The 23,655-nt window shown below is 26.4% G+C and overlaps 1 protein-coding gene across 1 annotated transcript in view; it reads left to right on the plus strand.

Annotated features, from left to right (window-relative positions):
- Window positions 1–283: 283 nt before the first annotated feature.
- Window positions 284–23,655, plus strand: part of CenG1A (Centaurin-gamma-1A) — a 357,592-nt gene continuing 334,220 nt past the window's right edge. The window contains exons 1-2 of the mRNA XM_065501544.1: window positions 284–785; window positions 4,213–5,146. Coding sequence (XP_065357616.1) covers window positions 4,564–5,146 — 583 coding nt within the window. The 5' untranslated portion in view covers window positions 284–785; window positions 4,213–4,563. The remainder of the gene's footprint in view (window positions 786–4,212; window positions 5,147–23,655) is intronic.

A 23,655-nucleotide genomic window follows, 5' to 3' on the forward strand; every position in this document is an offset into this window, starting at 1 on the left:
TTGACAATTAGTCGTGGAATGTTGTCGGTTCGAATTTGCGGGCGTTGTTTCAGTGAAGAAGTTTTTAAGAAAAATGCGCGTAGAATTTCTTTTAGTGTGTGTGAATGTGTTTAAGTGCGTTTAATTTATAAATTGTGTAAAATTCTAATAAGGTTTTGCAACAAATAAATTGTCCAGGTTTTTTAAATGTTTTAACAGCATCACAATTGTGGCAAAATTAATTTAATTAACAACCAACAACAAGTTAAAGTTGTCAAAAAATTATTACTAATATTAAAAGAAAATAGCAGAAAACAAAAAAATAAATGTAAATTTTTGTTTGCCAGAAAGTGCTGCAGCAAAAAAAAATATTAAAAAAAAGAAGTTTTTGTTGTATAGTTGTGTGAGTTTTTCGGTCGTTTCGTTTGCCGTGTGTGCGTGTATGTCAGTCAGTCAGTCGATTTGTGTGTAAACAACAAAAACAAACATATTTTGATGAAATTTACAAAACAACAACAAAAAATCTTTACAAAACAACAAAAAAATATACATAATTTTGCTGCCTTTTTTTTAATATTGTTTGTGTAATTTTACTTCGTGTCTGTGTGTTTTGTTGTTTTTACGAAAGTGTTATTTTTTTTGTTGGTTGTTGTTGGCGTGTTGTTGCTGTTTTTCCTCTTCTTCTCATGTAACTGACCAGATTTCTACGTCACTCTCTGTGTCTTTTATGGAAATTGCATTACAACAACAATTATTTAGCAGCAACATTAATAATTCATTCAATTCAATTAGATGGGAAACAAAATGTAATTATAACTTTTGATTTTTTTGTTATTAAATTAATTTAGTCTTTTTTGTTGTTTATAATTGTTGCTACTAGTCTAATGGTCAGCTTGTTTGTGTTATTATTGTTATTAATAGTTTTTGTTTTTTTATTTATTAGTTTTTAATGCAAATTTCATTCTTCTTTATTGACATTCAATTAAATTCCATTAGAAAAGTCATTTTATTGAAAAGTGTCATGGTCACAGTGGGCCCGAAAGTCATAAAAAATAGAATTAATCAAGCGGAAATGGTAATTTCTTTTTTTAATTTACTTGAAATGACATATAGTTAATAAATCTTATAAATTAAACATAATTTAATAAAAAATAAACGAAAAAATTTAAAATAAATGTGAAACATACAAAAATAAATTTGTTAAATGCAATAAATATTAAACGGCTCCACAATTGGTTCGATATACAAACATTTTGAGTAGAAATAGAAGGGCCACTTAAGTTTTTTCAATTAATTTATTGTAGAGATGACTAATTTTAACATTTGAAAGCCTTTATTTAAACTGAATTAATTTTAAAGTTATTTAATAACAGAATTTATTCAAACTTTGAATGATTAAATTTTTGTTAAATCAAATCATTTACAAAATTAATTTAAGAAATTGTCTTAAACCTTTTTATACTAGATTTTAATTGAAGAAAAATTTAATCATTTAATAATTTTTTGAAGCTATTTTGTTATGGATTTGAAGAAGAAATTTAAAGAAATTAGAATGATTCAATAAGAAATAAATTCTATAAATAATGAATTCTCAAATTTTCATTCCAAAAACCCCAGATAAATAATAATAATAATAAGCGGTCTATTATTGCCAAGATATATGCAAAAAACTTTTCACAGTTTTTTGTTAAAAAAAAGAGTTCTAACTTGTTTTCTATGTATTTTCGTCTGTTTTTAATTCCCGGAATTCCCGACTAAAAATCCCGGGAATCGGGTAGTGAAAAATTGGCAAAATTCCCGGGAAATTTGTACCGGGAATTCCCTGGATTAAAACCCTATATTCAAATTCTGTTAAAAAACTATAAATGGAAAAAACTCCCGGGGAATTTTTTTTCATAATTGGGCTGAATATTCCTTCATGACAACGCTAGACCGCAATACCGATAAAAAGTATTTAGTATGAAGTGGTTGGGAAGTTATACTTCATTTACTATTTGTTGCTATCGATATTGAATGCTCTCTCTGGGATACGCTTGACATTGGAAAAGAGTATCCGATATAGGCTTGATTCCTTCTTGTCCTCAAAATATGATCAGAAAGATGCGAAAAGTCCAATACTTTGAATTAATTTATATTGTACAAATGTTTCAAAATAAAAGCTAAAAATTACATTCTCACCACTTAGGTTTCTGACAATTGAGTTAGGTCTTTGACATGAGAGTTTCCGCTCTATTTATATTCTCTATGATGTTGTTTTTATTCAAGTTTCTATAGAATATGTTGTCACAATATTATTTGGAATCACGGGTATATATTAAAATTTTTGGTAGAATGATGTTGGGACTCAAGATTCTATAAAAAGTATTTTAGGAATTTTGATGAAACTAAGTTTAGTTTAGTTTGGAAGGGCTGTGCACTCACACTTGGAGACCATAATATAGATTTATATAGAAAATGTACCAATATTGTTGTTAGTGTTATTTCTTTATAATAATATTATTGAGATTTAAGTTAATTTTAAATTTTTTTCCCAACATTATCGAAACCCAACATTATATAGAAAATTTTGCTCAATTCTGTCTCAAGTTTCTGTAGAAAATTTAGTTTTCAAATTTTTTGGAACTAAAGTTTCCATAGAAAATCTTTTCTAGACAAAATTGTTTCCAAATATAGTTTAGATTCAATATTAAATAGAAAATGCTGTTCTAATATTGTGTTATGCTTATAAATATAAACGTTTTTGGCATAGTATTTGGGGAGTCAAACTTTTATACAACATTTTGTTCCAATTTAAACAAAATTTTATAAACTCTACTTTATATAAAAAATGTTATCCCAATATTCGACTCAATAGACAATTTTGTCCTGGAACTCAAGTCGCTATAGAAAATTTAGTACGATAGTTATTGTGACTCACGTTTCTAAATTAATTTTTGTGCAAATCTTATTGGAACTCAAGTTTCTAGAGAAAATTTTGAGACAATTTTGTTTGTCACTGAATTTTCTATAAAAATTTTTTTCCCTTGTTGTTTGGAATCAGGTTTCTTTTGAAAATTGTGTCTCAATCTAGGAAGAGTCAAATCTTATCCCAATTTTGATAGAATTCAAGTTTCCATAAGAAAAATTGTGCCATTCTTGTAAAGATTCAATAGAATATGTTATCCCAATCATGTGGAAGTCAAGATTCTAAAGAAAATGTGATCCAAATGTTGTGGAGATTCAAATTTCTATAGGAAAAATCTTATTGGAACTCAAGTTTCTTGAGAAAATTTTGTGACAATTTTGTTTGTCACTGAATTTTCTATAACAATTTTTTTTCCATTGTTGTTTGGAATCAGGTTTCTTTTGAAAATTGTGTCTCAATCTAGGAAGAGTCAAAATTCTATAGAAAATCTTATCCCAATTTTGATAGAATTTAAGTTTCCATAAGAAAAATTGTTCCATTCTTGTAAAGATTCAACAGAATATGTTAAACCAATCATGTGGAAGTCAAGATTCTAAAGAAAATGTGATTCTAATGTTGTGGAGATTCAAATTTCTATAGGAAAAGTTGTGCCAATCTTGAGGGGGTAAAATTTATATAGAAAATTTTAGCTAAATATTGCGAGAGTCAATGTTATATAGAAGATGTCTTAATACTGTTAAGAGTCACGATTCTTCACTTCTGGATTAAATTTAGATAGGACTCAAGTTTCTAGGGACAATTTTGTGCAAAAATTATGTCCCATTCCGAACAACATCAATATTAAAAATAAAATGTAGTCGATATTGAAAATTCTATAGAAAATATTTTCCCAATCTTATTAGAATTCATGTTGCTATAGACAAAATTGTGTCAATCTTGTAAAGATTCTATAAAAAATGTTATCCCAATCATGTGGAAACCAAGTTGAGCCTCAAGTTTCAATAGAAAATTGTTTCCAAATCATGTTGGTACTCAAATTTCTATAGGAAAAGTTATCCAAATCTTGAGGGAGTCAAATTTATATAGAACATTTTAGCTTAATCTTGTGAGAGTCAAGTTTATAGAGAATATTTTGGCTCAGTATTGTGACAGTTCAGAATATTTTGTTGCAATTTAGTTTGAACTCAAATATTTTTATCCCACTCATGTGGTAGTCAGTTTGTTTAGATTTGTTTTTCCAAAGTAGTTTGAATTTTAATAATTTTCTTATTTATATTTATTCTAAACGTAGTTTAATTAACTTTTTATTTTATTGCTTCTGTTTTCAGGTCTTTTTATGTGAAATTCGTGGGTGTTTATAGAATTTTTAAAGCAAGTGTTTAAGAAAAAAAGTGGTTTATGTCTAAAAAACACAAAAATTTAATATTAAATGAGTAATTGTCCAAAAATAATTAGAAAAAAGCAAGAAAATCGTTAAAAAAGAAAATAAAAAAGTTAAAATAATAAAAAAATTACAATGAAAAAGATTTGAAAGCTTTACAGAAATAAAAATCAAAAGGCCATTAAAAATAAAAACGAAAAATTATAAGAAAATAAAATATAATTAAAAAAAAGAGAAATAAAAAAGTCTTAAAAATCCAACAAAAAGTGTTTCTGCAAAAAAACAATCATTAACAAACATGAATAATTATCAAAATCAAACACCACCACCGGTGTTGAGAAATCATCATCAACACCAGCAGCTGCAGCAGCAACAACAACAGCAGCAGTTGCATCACAACAATCATCATTTCTCATCAACAGCAATAGCAGCCGCCACAGTGGCAATACCCTCAACAATACAATTGACACCTTCGCATCAACTGCATCAACATCATCATGGGCATCATCTGCAACAGCCAACAAATCATGCTATGATGCAGCAACATCATCAGCAGCAGCAACAGCATCATTTTACAACACCTGCTGCACCATTGCCACCGCTACCACCAACACCACAATCACTAACCGCTGTGGCTGCCAACGCAACGACAACAACATCAGCTGCATTGTCATCATCAGCAGCAGCTCAAACAAAACTAGCAACACCTCAGCAACAACCGCAACCTCTAATCAGCAATTCGTTGGCCATACGTCAAGAAATACAACGTTTCGAAAGTGTTCATCCATCGATTTATGCCATCTATGATTTAATCGATTTACTACCCATAACGGATGCTCAAATCGCTCAACAAATAAGAGATCATGTTGTCTGTATTGAAGGTGAGTTTTAGAAAATTTCTTTTTTCCATATTTTTCTATGATATTTTTTCATATTTCTTCATTGTGATTTGAGGTTTTCTTTATTGCATTTCCATTTTGTATTTGCTTATCAAATTTCAATTATGCTACTGTAAGCTCAAAATATAAAAAAAACAAACATTAAATGATGTTTTAATAATATTTCAATATTTATTACTTTTACTCTTTGCCATCCAGTGAAAGTCTTTTAAATTTCATTTAAAAAACACATAGTTTTTTTTTCTTTCATTACAAATCTTGATTTATTTTTATAGTCTTCCTTTTAATGACCTTGCATTTTTTAGTTTTTTTTTCTCTTTTGCTTTTTCTCATTCAAGACCGGAAAAATTCATATATTTTCTGCTGTTTTGCATTATCGCAAAAATATTTTCAAAGCAAACACACCCTACAATTCAATGGCATTATAAAACATGATATATATGTAAATTAAAGAGCCAAACAAAATTGGAATAAAATTTTCTATAGAAAATTGAGACTGAACAAAATTGTCACAAATTTTCTATAGAAAATTGAGAGCCAAAACAAAATATCACAAAATTTTCTATAGAAAATTGAGAGTCACGAAGATTGGCTCAAAACTTTCTATAGAAAATTTCAAAATTGGAACATTTTCCTTAAAATAATTTTACTAAAAAATTGGTCAAATTTTTTCTAAATAAATTTAGTACGAAATTTGGTATCAATTTTTTACTAACAAAAATTTAGTACGAAATTGGGTACCAAATATTTACTAAAGAAATTTAGTACGAAAGTTGGTACCAAATTTTTTCTATAGAAATTTAGTACCAAATTTTTACAAAAGAAATTTAGTAACAAATTTTTACTAAAGGAATTTAGTACGAAATTTGGTACCAAATTTTTACTAAATAAATTTAGTACGAAATTTGGTACCAAATTTTTACTAAATAAATTTAGTACGAAATTTGGTACCAAATTTTTACTAAATAAATTTAGTATGAAATTTGGTACCAAATTTTTTCTAAATAAATTTAGTATGAAATTTGGTACCAAATTTTTTCTAAAGAAATTTAGTTCGAAATTTGGTACCAAATTTTTACTAGAGAAAATTAGTACGAATTTTGGTACCAAATTTTTACTAGAGAAAATTAGTACGAATTTTGGTACCAAATTTTTACTAGAGAAATTTAGTACGAATTTTGGTACCAAATTTTTACTAGAGAAATTTAGTACGAAATTTGGTACCAAATTTTTACTATAGAAAATTAGTACGAATTTTGGTACCAAATTTTTACTAGAGAAATTTAGTACGAAATTTGGTACCAAATTTTTACTAAAGAAATTTAGTACGAGATTTGGTACCAAATTTTTACTAAAGAAATTTAGTACGAAATTTGGTACCAAATTTTTACTAAAGAAATTTAGTACGAAATTTGGTACCAAATTTTTACTAAAGAAATTTAGTACGAAATTTGGTACCAAATTTTTACTAATTTAGTACGAAATTTGGTACCAAATTTTTAGTAAATAAATTTAGTACGAAATTTGATACCAAATTTTTACTAAAAAAATTTAGTACGAAATTTGGTACCAAATTTTTACTAAAGAAATTTAGTACGAAATTTGGTACCAAATTTTTACTAAAGAAATTTAGTACGAAATTTGGTACCAAATATTTACTAAAGAAATTTAGTACGAAATTTGGTACCAAATTTTTAGAAATATAGTTAATGTAGAACTAAATTTTTCATAAATAATTTTGGTACCAAAATTTTACTAAAGAAATTTAGTACGAAATTTGGTACCAAAATTTTACTAAAGAAATTTAGTACGAAATTTGGTACCAAATATTTACTAGAGAAATTTGGTACGAAATTTGGTACCAACTTTTTACTAAAGAAATTTAGTACGAAATTTTGTTCCAAATTTTTACTAAAGAAATTTAGTACGAAATTTGGTACCAAATTTTTACAAAAGAAATTTAGTACGAAATTTGGTACCAAATTTTTACTAAAGAAATTTAGTACGAGATTTGGTACCAAATTTTTACTAATTTAGTACGAAATTTGGTACCAAATTTTTACTAAATAAATATAGTACGAAATTTGGTACCAAATTTTTAGTAAATAAATTTAGTACGAAATTTGATACCAAATTTTTACTAAAAAAATTTGGTACCAAATTTTTACTAAAGAAATTTAGTACGAAATTTGGTACCAAATTTTTACTAAAGAAATTTAGTACGAAATTTGGTACCAAATATTTACTAAAGAAATTTAGTACGAAATTTGGTACCAAATTTTTAGAAATATAGTTAATGTAGAACTAAATTTTTCATAAATAATTTTGGTACCAAAATTTTACTAAAGAAATTTAGTACGACATTTGGTACCAAAATTTTACTAAAGAAATTTAGTACGAAATTTGGTACCAAATATTTACTAGAGAAATTTAGTACGAAATTTGGTACCAACTTTTTACTAAAGAAATTTAGTACGAAATTTTGTTCCAAATTTTTACTAAAGAAATTTAGTACGAAATTTGGTACCAAATTTTTACAAAAGAAATTTAGTACGAAATTTGGTACTAAATTTTTGTAAAATAAATTTAGTACCAAATTTTTACTAAAGAAATTTAGTACCAAATGTGTACGAAAGAAAATTCGAACTAAATATCATTAGTAAAACTGTTGCACAAAAATTCCTATTAAATTTTGGTAGCATATTTTTGTTTAAATGAAATCATTATTAAATTTTGTTAGCAAATTTGTTACAAAATTTTTTTAAATCAATTCAATGTGTAGGGTGTTTCAAAAAACATTGCCCAGTACTATTATTACTTTCATATTTAATTCTTTTGAATTCCAGTTTATTATTTATTATTTTTCTTGTTGGTATTTTAAAATACATTCTTGTTGAACATTAATAGTTTTATTTTTTGCTCCCTAATACTGGCACTTGCTGATAAATGAAATTACTTACATAGTAAAACATATGAGAAGAAAAAAATTGCAGACAGCGCCATTTAATAATACAAAGATTATAGTTTTGCAAGCGTCACAAATTCCATAAAAAAGAACTGAACTGAACAAAGATTATGATGTGAGTTTCAACAAAATGTTTCAATACGTTAAATAAATTTTGGCCACAATCAATAAAACATTTCTCTCTATATTTCCTGTGTCAATCCATGAAACTAACAAAAAAATATGACTAAATATTTCATAAAAACTATTAACCAAAGAGGTTTATTTCTCTTTCTTTGCCAATTTATTTGTCTTTAGCTGAAAAGCAATTTAAAAACAACAACCCACAAAAACTGCCCCTGTCAGCCATCCCCCATGGAAACTATAACAGACAAAAAAACCACTTGAGCACATAGACGACACACACTTGGAGTCATTGACATCAATAATGCATGAAATTGCTATAGGCCTCGGAGGTATTGAAACTAATACGCACAAACAAACAACATACAACCAATAGTCATGGAAAGAAACGTAAAAGAAACAACATAAAAAAGAGCAAAACTAAACTAAAAAAAACCAACGAGACAAAGCAAAAATGGGAAAAAAGTGACAATAAAACACTTTACTGGTGGCTCTTAAAACAATACAACAAAACAGCAGCAACAGCAAACGTTTAGACAATCAGTCAGGTGTTGCACATAAACCATATGACAACGTTGGGGCATGGTGCTGCAAACGTACGTTGAGTGAGGTGCATGGCACTCATATAATTTCTTGATGGGTTTTTTCTACTCGATTCTTTCTATCTTGTTGTTCATTCATTTAATGATGATTGTCTACTTTGAAATGCAAAGCACAGGTCGAAATTTGTTTTCTTTAATTTTTTTTATTTGGTTTAAAAGGAATATCCCAAAAAGTATCGTAAAAAAAAACTAAAATTACACATGACATGTTAAGGTTGTTAAAGAATCAGGCAGCCTTAGATGTTATATTTAACCAACGGAAGTTTAACTTCCATTAACTACACCTTAAATACTGTCGTGTTTGTTTTACTAGATTGATATGAAAACAACTCCTCCCTCATACACACATTAGGACACCATGGAGTAAAGAAATTTACATAAAATTGGGTACAAAACTGTCTTTAAAGAAATTAAGGGATAAATTTGGTACCAAAGTTTTACTAAGCAAGAACTTAGAAACACACAAAAATTTGGTACCAAATTTCATTTGGACAAATTTTGTCCAAAATTTCGTACTAAATTTCTTTATTAAAAATTTGGTACTAAATTTCTTTAGTAAAATTTTGGTACCAAATTTCGTTCTAAATTTCTTTAGTAAAATTTTGGTACCAAATTTCGTACTAAATTTCTTTAGAAAAATGTTGGTACCAATTTTGGCACCCAATTTCTTTGGTACCAAATTTCTTTAGAAAATTGTTCCTATCCAATTTCTTTATTCAAATTTTGGTACCAAATTTCTTTAGTAAAATTTGGCACAAAATTTCTTTAGTCAAATTTTGGTACCAAATTTCTTTAGTAAAAAAATTTTGGTACCAAATTTGGCACTAAATTTCTTTAGTCAAATTTTAGTACCAAATTTCTTTAGCCAAATTTTGGTACCAAATTTCCTACTAAATTTCTTTAGTAAAAATTTGGTACTAAATTTCTTTAGTAAAAATTTGGTAGCAAATTTCTTACTAAATTTCTTTAGTAACATTTTGGTAACAAATTTCGTTCTAAATTTCTTTAGTAAAATTTTGGTACCAAATTTCGTACTAAATTTCTTTAGAAAAATGTTGGTACCAATTTTGGCACCCAATTTCTTTGGTACCAAATTTCTTTAGAAAATTGTTCCTATCCAATTTCTTTATTCAAATTTTGGTACCAAATTTCTTTAGTAAAATTTGGCACAAAATTTCTTTAGTCAAATTTTGGTACCAAATTTCTTTAGTAAAAAAATTTTGGTACCAAATATGGCACTAAATTTCTTTAGTCAAATTTTAGTACCAAATTTCTTTAGCCAAATTTTGGTACCAAATTTCCTACTAAATTTCTTTAGTAAAAATTTGGTAGCAAATTTCTTACTAAATTTCTTTAGTAAAATTTTGGTACCAAATTTCGTACTAAATTTTTTTAGTAAAAATTTGGTACCAAATTTCGTACTAAATTTCTTTAGTAAAAATTTGGTACCAAATTTCGTACTAAATTTCTTTAGTAAAAATTTGGTACCAAATTTCGTACTAAATTTCTTTAGTAAAAATTTGGTACCAAATTTCTTTAGTAAAAATTTGGTACTAAATTTCTTTAGTAAAATTTTGGTACCAAAATTTTGTACAAAATTTCTTTAATAAAATTTTGGTACGAAAATTTGTTTAAAATTTGGACCAAAAAAATGCTCTGTGTATAGAGATCAGTTTTGAATGATTTTCCTTTTGGCTACAGTGTTTCTTTTTTTTCGATTAAAACTATCTGGTATCGTATGGTACAACATTATGAACATCCAGCGATGGTAGCTGTGGCTCAGTCTATCTATTCATTGACTGTCATTCATTATCAATGTCAAACTGTTTATTTTATTTATTTTAGAATTTTTCTCTTTGTCTATAAAAACCAGAGGCGAAAAAACTCTTCTATATGTAACCCGGTACGTGCAAGTAATCGTTCGTTCGTTTGTTCTATAGCCATATTTATCAGTGCAAAATATGAAGAATGAACTGAACATACAATATCATACATGTATAAAACAATAATCTGTCATATTAAGTTTTTTGAATACATGATAAATTGTTTCAAACTAAAAATGGTTTTAGAATTTGAGAGTGAAAAAAAACCGATAAACATGACATTGATCAATATTGAACAATTTGTTTTTTCGACTCGTAACTCGTTCAAAACAATTTATTATAGACTACTACTACGGAATAATTCTAACAAAAAGACCATTAAACGTTTAGTAAACAATTTTACCCAAAAATAAAAAAACCATCATACACCCAACATCCACAACACAGATATTCGTTCATTCAAATCTATATCACATCATCAATTGTGTTTAGCTGAAACAATAATGAAAACAACACTCTCAAACCTCAATGTTTCCCCTCCCTGTTTCCCCCCCGATCACAACAATTGTAAACACAGTCATAAACGCCTCTTTAAAAATGTTTAAAAGCTACAAAAAAAACAATAAATCGAAGAAAACATTAAAAAGAAAACATTCATCTAAACATTAGAAAAGATATTGTACAATTGTTAGAAGAAGTTAAAAATAATAAAAACAAAACTATCGACAAACCGAGCAGAATTAGACAGCTAAACATTTTTCAATTTATTTTTAATTTTGTTGTAGTTTTTTTTTATTTATTTTTAGAAAATTGCACATGTTGCTTTGAGTAGTAGTTGTATGTTTGACTGTCTGTCTGTCCTGCCATTCCGTCTGTCTGTTTGCCGGTTTGTTGTTTCTATTTCTATTCCAACATTTGAAGCCCCCTGTCAATTCGTTAAAAATGTGTGAATGAATGAATTCTGTGATGTCTGTCTGTCTGTTGCGTGCCACAGCAGAGTATCTGTGTTTCTGTATTTAAGTTTTGTACTTTAGCTTGTTAATTGATTGATTGGTTTTCTATGTTATAAAATGGGGAGCATACAACTCACATTTAAAATGATAAAAATCATTAACTTTAATTGATAAAAGTAATAAAAAAACTAAATTTACAATTTTAAACAAATTAAATTGTTCAAAAAAACGCTACAAAAATAAAATTGGTAGGCATTTAAAGACAAATTTAATAAAAGTTTGGTACCGATTTTAAAATTATTAAAATTCTTTGGTAAAAGTTTTGGGTATCAAATTTCGTACTAAATTTCTTAAAAAAAAATTGGTACTAAATTTCTTTATTAAAAAATTGGTACCAAATTTGGTATTAAATTTCTTTAGTTAAATTTTGGTAGCAAATTTTGTACTAAATTTCTTTAGTAAAAATTTGGTAACAAATTTCTTTAGGTGGTTAAATCTTGACATCAATCGTAGGTCTTTAGGGATTTAAATTTTGACATCAATCGTAGGTCTTTAGGGAGTTAAATTTTGACATCAATCGTAGTTCTTTAGGGAGTTAAATCTTTAAATTAAAAATTTGGTACCAAAATTCGTACTAAATTTCTTTACAAAAAATTTGGTACCAAAATTCGTACTAAATTTCTTTACAAAAAATTTGGTACCAAATTTCTTTACAAAAAAATTGGTACTAAATTTCGTATTTTTTGAAATTTGGTACCAAATTTCGTACTAAATTTATTTACAAAAAATTTCGTGCCAAATTTCGTACTAAATTTCTTTACAAAAAATTTGGTACCAAAATTCGTACTAAATTTCTTTACAAAATCTTTGGTACCAAAATTCGTACCAAATTTCTTTACATAGAATTTGGTACCAAATATCGTACTAAATTTCTTTACAAAAAATTTTGTACTAAATTTTTTTACAAAAAATTTGGTACCAAATTTCGTACTAAATTTCTTTACAAAAAATTTGTTACCAAATTTCGTACTAAATTTCTTTACAAAAAATTTGGTACCAAATTTCGTACTAAATTTCCTTACAAACAATTTGGTACCAAATTTTTCTTTACAAAAACTTTGGCACCAAAATTCGTACTAAATTTCTTTACAATAAATTTGGTACCAAAATTCGTACTAAATTTCTTTACAAAAAATTTGGTACCAAAATTCCAACTAAATTTCATTACAAAAAATTTGGTACCAAAATTCGTACTAAATTTCTTTACAAAAAATTTAGTACCAAAATTCGTACTAAATTTCTTTTCAAAAAATTTGGCACCAAAATTCGTACTAAATTTCTTTTCAAAAAATTTGGTACCAAAATTCGTACTAAATTTCTTTACAAACAATTTGGTGCCAAATTTCGTACTAAATTTCTTTACAAAAAATTTGGTACCAAATATCGTACTAAATTTCTTTACAAAAAATTTGGTACCAAAATTCGTACTAAATTTCTTTAGAAAAAATTTGGTACCAAAATTCGTACTAAATTTCTTTACAATAAATTTGGTACCAAAATTCGTACTAAATTTCTTTACAAAAAATTTGGTACCAAAATTCCAACTAAATTTCATTACAAAAAATTTGGTACCAAAATTCGTACTAAATTTCTTTACAAAAAATTTTGTACCAAAATTCGTACTAAATTTCTTTACAAAAAATTTGGTACCAAATTTCGTTCTAAATTTCTTTACAAAAAATTTGGTACCAAATTTCGTTCTAAATTTCTTTACAAAAAATTTGGCACGAAATTTCGTACTAAATTTCTTTACAAAAAATTTGGTACGAAATATCGTACTAAATTTCTTTACCAAAAATTTGGTACCAAATCTCGTACTAAATTTCTTTAGTAAAAATTTGGTACCAAATTTCGTACTAAATTTCTTTAATAAAAATTTGGTACTAAATTCAATACTAGATTTCTTTACAAACAATTTGGTGCCAAATTTCGTACTAAATTTCTTTACAAAAAATTTGGTACCAAATATCGTACTAAATTTCTTTACAAAAAATTTGGTACCAAAATTCGTACTAAATTTCTTTAGAAAAAATTTGGTACCAAAATTCGTACTAAATTTCTTTACAATAAATTTGGTACCAAAATTCGTACTAAATTTCTTTACAAAAAATTTGGTACCAAAATTCCAACTAAATTTCATTACAAAAAATTTGGTACAAAATTCGTACTAAATTTCTTTACAAAAAATTTTGTATCAAAATTCGTACTAAATTTCTTTACAAAAAATTTGGTACCAAATTTCGTTCTAAATTTCTTTACAAAAAATTTGGCACGAAATTTCGTACTAAATTTCTTTACAAAAAATTTGGTACGAAATATCGTACTAAATTTCTTTACAAAAAATTTGGTACCAAATCTCGTACTAAATTTCTTTACAAAAAATTTGGTACCAAATTTCGTACTAAATTTCTTTACAAAAAATTTGGTACCCAATTTCGTACTAAATTTGGTACTAAATATCTTTAATTAAAAAAATTCCTTTAGTAAAAATTTGTTTAGTTTCAAATTTCGTACGAAATTTCTTTAGTAAGTTCGAAATTGGCTAAAAATTGTATTAAAGAAATTTAGTATCCATTTGTCTCTATATAGAAAATTGTACTCGAGATTTAATCTTATTCTTGTCCATGAATCTCATTAAATTAAACTGATTTATTCATGCGACCATCTTTTGTTTATTTTGAAAATTAGTGTTGAACTTTCGTTTATTAATTGGCTGACATTGTTTTGTGTGTATCTGATTATACACTTATTTTTAGCCAGAGTGTATCTAGAACATTATTTATTTTGTAATTCAATAAAACCACCAACAACCCCTTTAACAAATTCCTGAAATTAAACCCCTGCTTTAGCACTCACTCTCATCACTCATATACTTGGCCTGGCATTAAATTACTTTAGCAAAATAAGAAATAAAGTGGAAGTTGTCTACTCGAACAAAATAAAAGCTAATGACCATTACTACTCTAACAAATTGCTATTGCTCGTAGTGATGTTGCTGCTGCAGCTTTGAATAAATATAAATAAAATCCGCAAAAAAAAAGTAAAGATTTGCTGACAAATATAAATTGCATTTGCAACTGCAACTGCAGTAGTTAGTTAACTGAGGAAATGAGACACTGAATGCGAAATGAAGGTTGAGCAAGCTGAGCGGAGCAGGATGATGATGATTTCAATATTTGTTGTTGTTGCTGGTATGTTGCAAATAGAATCAGACACATACGTTTTTCAGCCACGAAAAATCACAACAATTTCATTTTTTGAACTTTAGGGAGAGAAACAATGTACTTATTTACAACGTATTATTTCCTCTTGGTTTTTTTGTTTGTATTTCGTATTGTTCGGTTGACATGGTGATGAGGATGACACCAGTATAGAAATACTTACTACAACGGGTTTGATTATACACCGAAACTGAAAATAAACCAGAATGAATGAAATTTCATAAATACCCGCACACAAACTGAAATGCTTTATTTTTTTTGTTTTGTTTAAAGGTACATAGATAGAGTTACTCTGCGTTGTGATACACAGGAGCAAGGATAATTGAACTCAGACGGAAAGGATGGACAGACCGACAGACAGCCAGAAATCCGAACAAGCAGACATACCGACATATAGACAAATAATACAGCCACAAGACAATATAAATCGGAAGGAACAAAATCAAAATAAAACCAACTTAACTGCATGTTAAAATGCAACCAAAAAAAAAACCAAATCCATCGAAGTGTAGTTGGAATAAGGCAAAGGATAATCATGTACCATAGAGCAGGAGAGCTTGCTTGTTATTTGGTTTCAGCGTTTTTATTTTTTCCACATTTTACCATTTTTTGTTTATATTTTCCTGCATTACGACGAAATTTTTTTCCCATTTCACTGAGATGAAGTGTTAATGTTGCAAGTGATGTTAACGATGCTACACATGAACATGTTTTACTACTCACCAAAAAGGGATGTTTTATCCTGATGGTAGATTTTCAACTTGAAGCCATTCTGTACTTATTTTCTTCTTTTCCAGGGCATGGGGTGTTCACATGAGACATGCAATCTTCCTTACTGCAGGGGCAATTAAAAGTGATTTATTATAATGTTTAGTTAAAATTTAACAGTTACTTTTGGAATGTAGACTTATAGTTTCACAATAAAGATGAGAAATTATTAAATATTTAAAAGTTATTAAAACTAAATTTAAAACCTTTCGCATGCATACATTTTTAATGAAAATTACCATTAAATTAAAAGACAATTTTCATAGAAAATTTGCATCAAATTTGAAGACAATTTTCATAGAAAATTTCCATCAAATTTGAAGACAATTTTCATAGAAAATTTCCATCAAATTTGAAGACAATTTTCATAGAAAATTTCCATCAAATTTCAAGACGATTTTCATAGAAAATTTCCATCAAATTTGAAGACGATTTTCATAGAAAATTTCCATCAAATTTGAAGACGATTTTCATAGAAAATTTCCATCAAATTTGAAGACGATTTTCATAGAAAATTTCCATCAAATTTGAAGACGATTTTCATAGAAAATTTACATAAAATTTGAAGACGATTTTCGTAGAAAATTTCCATCAAATTTGAAGACGATTTTCATAGAAAATTTCCATCAAATTTGAAGACGATTTTCATAGAAAATTTCCATCAAATTTGAAGACGATTTTCATAGAAAATTTCCATCAAATTTTAAGACGATTTTCATAGAAAAGTTCCATCAAATTTTAAGATAGAAAATTTCCATCAAATTTGTGACGATTTTCATAGAAAATTTCCATCAAATTTGAAGACGATTTTCATAGAAAATTTCCATCAAATTTGAAGACGATTTTCATAGAAAATTTCCATCAAATTTGAAGACGATTTTCATAGAAAATTTCCATCAAATTTAAAAATCAAAAGTTATTGATAGTAACCCATCTTTAAAGAACAAAATTTATCGATAACTTTTCTATAGAAAATAATTTTTGATAAAATTTTATAACTTTTCTATAGAAAACAAAAGTTATCGATGCTTTTCTATAGAAAACAAAAGTTATCGATAACTTCTGTATTGAAAACAAGTTATCGATAAATTTTCTATAGAAATTGAAAGTTATCGATAACTTTTCTATAGAAATTGAAAGTTATCGATAACTTTTCTATAGAAATTAAAAGTTATCGATAACTTTTCTATAGAAATTGAAAGTTATCGATAACTTTTCTATAGAATTTGAAAGTTATCTATAACTTTTCTATAGAAATTGAAAGTTATCGATAACTTTTCTATAGAAATTGAAAGTTATCGATAACTTTTCTATAGAAATTGAAAGTTATCGATAACTTTTCTATAGAAATTAAAAGTTATCGATAACTTTTCTATAGAAATTAAAAGTTATCGATAACTTTTCTATAGAAATTAAAAGTTATCGATAACTTTTCTATAGAAATTAAAAGTCATCGATAACTTTTCTATAGAAATTAAAAGTTATCGATAACTTTTCTATAGAAAACAAAAGTTATCGATAATTTTTCTATAGAAAACAAAAGTTATCGATAACTTTTCTATAGAAATTAAAAGTTATCGATAATTTTTCTATAGAAAACAAAAGTTATCGATAACTTTTCTATAGAAATTAAAAGTTATCGATAACTTCTGTGTTGAAAACTAAAGTTATCAGTAACTTCTCCATGGAAAATTAAAGTTTTCAATAACTTTCTATCGAAAACTAAAGTTATCGATAACTTTTCTATGGAAAACTAAAGTTATCGATAACATTTTTGTAGAAATTGAAAATTATCGATAAATTGTCATGGATATTGAAAGTTATCGATTACATTTCTATAAGAATTGAAAACTTTAAATTTCTATACAAAGTTTTCGATAACTTTTCTATAAAAATTTAAAGTTATCGATAAATTTAGAAATTTAAATTTATCGATAACTTTTTTTTAGAAATTTAATGTTATCGATATGTTTTCTATAGAAAACAAAAGCTATCGATAACTTTCTATTGAAGACAAAAGTTTTCGATAACTTTTCTATAGATACGAAAGTTATCAATAACTTTTCTATAGATATCGATAACTTTTCTATAGAAAACAAAAGTTATAGATGTTTTTACGAATTGAATGTTTTCGATAACTTTTTTGAGAAATATAAAGTTATCGATAACTTTTAAAAAGATTTTGCACTTTTCTATGGAAAACAACTTTTCTATGGAAAACAAAATCTATCGATTACTATTTAAGGAATTGAAAGTTATCAATGCCTATATTTGAGAATTGATAAATTTTCTGTAGAAATTGAGTTTTCTGTGGAAATTGAGAGTTATCGATAACCTTTCTATAAAAGTTTAATATTATTGATAACTTTTCTAGAGAAAATAAAATTTATCGATAAGGTTCCTTTAGAAATATAGTGTTATCGATTACATTTCTTTAAAAATTTAATATTTTAAAAAGCTTTTGTAAAGAAAACATTAATTTTCTGGATAAGCTTTCATTAGAACATTAAAGTTTCATCACTTTTTGAAAACCCTTTTACTTCCAACACAAAAAAGAAACTGAAACAAATCTTTAAAATTCATTGACTTTAGCCAACACGTACGACCTTTTTGGGCAATACCACTTAAAACCCCCCTGAGTTTTTTCTTTTCTTTTTTGTTTTTTTTTGTTGAAAAAATCTAAATTTTTCTACATACAATTTGATGATTGCTTTTTATCAATTCGGCAGTTTTTTCATTTGAATTTTTTTCTGTGAGACTCCCTGACACAGGAAATCATAGCTGTATTTCTATTTCCATTTTTAGATTTAGTTGCTGTTTTTATTGTGTAATGGCACACACAACTCCTCCATATCATCCACAACATGTCTATGACCATTACGATGATCATCGAAAGGAGAACGAACGTTCACATAAAAAAAGAACTGAAAAAGCAAGGTTTCATTTAATCAAGTTTGCTGCATCGCTCTTAAGGGTTGTTTGGTTGGGCCCGTCTGCCCAAATTGGGGGGTTGGTTGGTTGGTTTAAATCTATTGGAAAACATTTAAAACAAACGCGTAAAAATTGCATTCTATTTTTGTTGTTGTTGTCTATTTCATGAGGGGAATTTTAGTAGTTTGTTTTCCTTATTGTAACATTGATTGGTTTGTTGCTTCAATGGTCAAATATGGTTTTGAATGGTAATGACGATGATGATGACGATTGCGTTTTTTGTTGAATTCTCTCCCTTGAAGTATTGTTAACGATTGATTTAATGTTTGAATGGGGAATTTTTTTTTTACAATTGTACAGATTTCTCGTTAGTTTTTTTGCTGCATTTTCCAAGAGTGTTAAGTGGTATTTGTTATAGAATTTTTTCCCCTGCCATGTAGAATTTTTGGCAGGTCATGGCAATATTTAAACTTCAAAAATCCTCTAAAATAGATTAACAGCTTAAATTTAAAATTCTTTTAAATTTGAAATGAAAATGTTACTTTTTTACCCTTATTTTGTTGTTGTGCTACATTCTAAATAATTTAAATAAATAAAAATCAATATTATGAACATCCTGGCAAACACAAAAAAACCTTAAAGCTTTAATGGGTGGTTAAATGTTTTAGTTACATTCCTTTAAATTGTATTTACCCCTGTACCAATCAACCACCCTTAAAAATGTTTTAACAGTAAACTGATTTGCTTCAAAAAATTGTGTTGCCAAAAATACATTCGGAAAAGCCTCATAATGAAGAAAGACATCAGGCCTTTAATGAGGGACCAAATGTAGAAAATAAACGAAATTCTAGTCTCAGGAGAGCATTTTTTGCTTTTGGCACATTTAGAGAAACGTACTATGATGATAATAACATGTATTTGTTTTTGGAGTTTCCGTTTTCAAATGTACAATAAATAATTGACAGCTGAGTCCTATTTTTATTTTTCTAAAGAAATTTGGAATATATGTGATTGATGCTTAAAGCTTAAACATACGAGTTTTGTTTGTAAATTGAAGTTAAACAAAAATTGAAGGTAAAAGAAAGTTTAATTTTAAAGCAAATATTTACCAAAAACTTTTACAACCAGAGACAAGAGTAGCATTCATTTTCTATTAAAACAAATATTTATGACAAATTTATTTTCTTTTCATTTCGAAAACTTTGTTTTCAATGCAGTAATTGAAGACATCTTTAAGTTTTATAGATATTTTTTTTTAATAACATGAATTTTATACTAAGATTTTAAAAATATTTTGAATGTTTTATAAAAAATGTATCAATAATTTTATTTTCCACAGAATTTTTATATAAAAAAGTTATCGATATTATTTGTTTCTCTAGAAAAGTTATCGATAACAGAATTTTTCTTATCAATAGCGTGGTAATTTACTTTTTGTTTTCTAAAGAAAAGCTATCAATAACTTCAAAGTTCTAAAAAAAGTTATCGATAACCTTAAATTTGTATGGAAAATTTATCGAAAACTTTAAATTTCTATAGACAATTTATTGTCTATTAATTTCTATAGAAAAGTTATCGATAAGTTTTACTTTCTATAGAAAAGTTAATTTCTAAAAAAGTCATCGATAACTTTCAATTCTCTAAAATATGCATCGATAACTTTCAATTCCTTAAGTAGTAACCGATAGCTTTTGTTTTATATAGAAAAGATATCGATAGCTTTTGTTTTCCATAGAAAAGTTATCGATAACTTTCAAAATCTTTTAAACATTTATCGATAATTTTACTTTTCTATAGAAAAGTTATCGATAACTTTTCTATAGAAAAGTTATCGATAACTTTACTTTTCTATAGAAAAGTTATCGATAACTTTACTTTTCTATAGAAAAGTTATCGATAACTATAGAAAAGTTATCGATAACTTTACTTTTCTATAGAAAAGTTATCGATAACTTTACTTTTCTATAGAAAAGTTATCGATAACTTTACTTTTCTATAGAAAAGTTATCGATAACTTTACTTTTCTATAGAAAAGTTATCGATAACTTTACTTTTCTATAGAAAAGTTATCGATAACTTTACTTTTCTATAGAAAAGTTATCGATAACTTTACTTTTCTATAGAAAAGTTATCGATAACTTTACTTTTCTATAGAAAAGTTATCGATAACTTTACTTTTCTATAGAAAAGTTATCGATAACTTTACTTTTCTATAGAAAAGTTATCGATAACTTTACTTTTCTATAGAAAAGTTATCGATAACTTTACTTTTCTATAGAAAAGTTATCGATAACTTTACTTTTCTATAGAAAAGTTATCGATAACTTTACTTTTCTATAGAAAAGTTATCGATAACTTTACTTTTCTATAGAAAAGTTATCGATAACTTTACTTTTCTATAGAAAAGTTATCGATAACTTTACTTTTCTATAGAAAAGTTATCGATAACTTTACTTTTCTATAGAAAAGTTATCGATAACTTTACTTTTCTATAGAAAAGTTATCGATAACTTTACTTTTCTATAGAAAAGTTATCGATAACTTTACTTTTCTATAGAAAAGTTATCGATAACTTTACTTTTCTATAGAAAAGTTATCGATAACTTTACTTTTCTATAGAAAAGTTATCGATAACTTTACTTTTCTATAGAAAAGTTATCGATAACTTTACTTTTCTATAGAAAAGTTATCGATAACTTTACTTTTCTATAGAAAAGTTATCGATAACTTTACTTTTCTATAGAAAAGTTATCGATAACTTTACTTTTCTATAGAAAAGTTATCGATAACTTTACTTTTCTATAGAAAAGTTATCGATAACTTTACTTTTCTATAGAAAAGTTATCGATAACTTTACTTTTCTATAGAAAAGTTATCGATAACTTTACTTTTCTATAGAAAAGTTATCGATAACTTTACTTTTCTATAGAAAAGTTATCGATAACTTTACTTTTCTATAGAAAAGTTATCGATAACTTTACTTTTCTATAGAAAAGTTATCGATAACTTTACTTTTCTATAGAAAAGTTATCGATAACTTTACTTTTCTATAGAAAAGTTATCGATAACTTTACTTTTCTATAGAAAAGTTATCGATAACTTTACTTTTCTATAGAAAAGTTATCGATAACTTTACTTTTCTATAGAAAAGTTATCGATAACTTTACTTTTCTATAGAAAAGTTATCGATAACTTTACTTTTCTATAGAAAAGTTATCGATAACTTTACTTTTCTATAGAAAACTTAACTTTTCTATAGAAAAGTTATCGATAACTTTACTTTTCAATTTCCAAATTTTGAATTTTTGTCGAAGCATTATTCAATTTTTAAATTTTTTTATTGTTCATTTTCTTGAGACAAGCATGTTTGGTTTTGTTTTTTTACCAGACTACTATTTGTTCCCATCATTAATTATACGATACTCTAATTTCTGTCAGCTTATTTTCCAAAAAACTCAACTTTTCAATGAGTTTTAAATTGAAATGTTGATTTTACCTATTTGTCCTTTTTCTTGCACTATTCCTGCGTTAACCACAGAATCTTTAAGTAATCCTGCTAAACTAAAGTTCGTTTTCTTACAAGCTCTTAAAAATTGTGACATACTTTGGTGGCTTTTTAGAAAGATCCTATTTTTTATATTCCTAACAAGATCAACAAAAAAAGCTTTTTGCCTAAACAAATATGTCTGTCAACTTAACAAAAAGCTGCTTAATAAAAGATGAATTGAAGGTATTTTTTTTATTATAATAAGAAACAAAAAGACCGGAAGGAAAGGAACTCTTTTGTTAAATTTGTTTAGCTACTGTTTCAATTTCAACAGGAACAGTACTTTATAATAAATTCATTACAATGACATTTGAAAATATTTAAAGAATTCATCACCTCAAGTTCTTTTATGTCGCTTTGATAGTTTTAAAAGTACATATTATTAGTTTTTTGGGTGAGTGAATATAAAAGGAGGTCGGTCGGTTGGTTGCTTGGGTGTTTTATAAGGAAATTAACAATTATAAGAAAATTGCATTGTTTGAATGAAAGGATTGCTATTTTTTGCCTTGAAAAATGAGGTATGTGCAAAAGTTTATGTGTTATTTAGCGGTTAAGGTTGTGATCAAGATAACACTTTCACATATAATACAATGTATGTTTTATTAAAGGGGGTAAACGAAATAATTTTGTTTAAATTGAAGTTTGAGAAATAAAATATTTTATTCTTGGTGGAGTTTATGAAAATTTTAGCAAATTTTCATTTCAAATAATTGTTTTTGAGAGATTTACATAATAACTTCTAAAGTTTTTTATAACTTAAAGTAGTTTTCATACAAATTATGCCGGGTTTTGTCTTTGTAAATCAAATTTGTATCATAATGAACACAATAAAAACGAAAATCCTCACAAAAAAAAAAACCAAATAAAAACGTTCCTATAGTGAAAAACTGGTTTGGAAAAAATCGTGTGTAAAGAAATCCCAATGTTTGACTAAATTTCAATGTGTTGTTGTAGTTGAGGCCTTAGCTGTTGTTGTTTTTTATAGTATCTTAGCGAAATTTGAGCTCATTTTAGCTGTTTGATGTGTGTGTGAGTGTCAGTCTGACCGTCTGATGTTTATTTTTTTTTGTTTGTGAAAGAACTGAGAGTTTAGCTACAGCAGCGGCAGTCTGTCATTCAGTCAGCCGCTATTCAGTTTTGAATTCTGATTTTTGAGGAAATTACAATAAAACTGGTTTCGTCGTTTTTTTTTTTCTTTTTAGATAAATTATATTTTGGTTGGCTTCTATGTACCGCTTCAGTTAGAGGCTGTACTTACCAAATCTAAATTTATATTATAAACAAAACAACAAATAAACAATCTAAAGTAAACAACTTCTAGATATAAGTAAAATAAAGGATTTTGTTAAACAAAATTTGTGCGCCAGTTTAAATATTTATTTTTCCAATTAAACAGATTTTTTTTGGAACTTTTTTGAGGGACAAAAGTTTGAACATTTCAAATAATAGTTAAAATTACGAGGGTTATAATCGTAAGTTTTTAGGGAGTTAAATTTTG

This window comes from Calliphora vicina, chromosome 2, assembly GCF_958450345.1.
Source record: "Calliphora vicina chromosome 2, idCalVici1.1, whole genome shotgun sequence".
In the NCBI taxonomy this organism is placed as follows: domain Eukaryota; kingdom Metazoa; phylum Arthropoda; class Insecta; order Diptera; family Calliphoridae; genus Calliphora; species Calliphora vicina.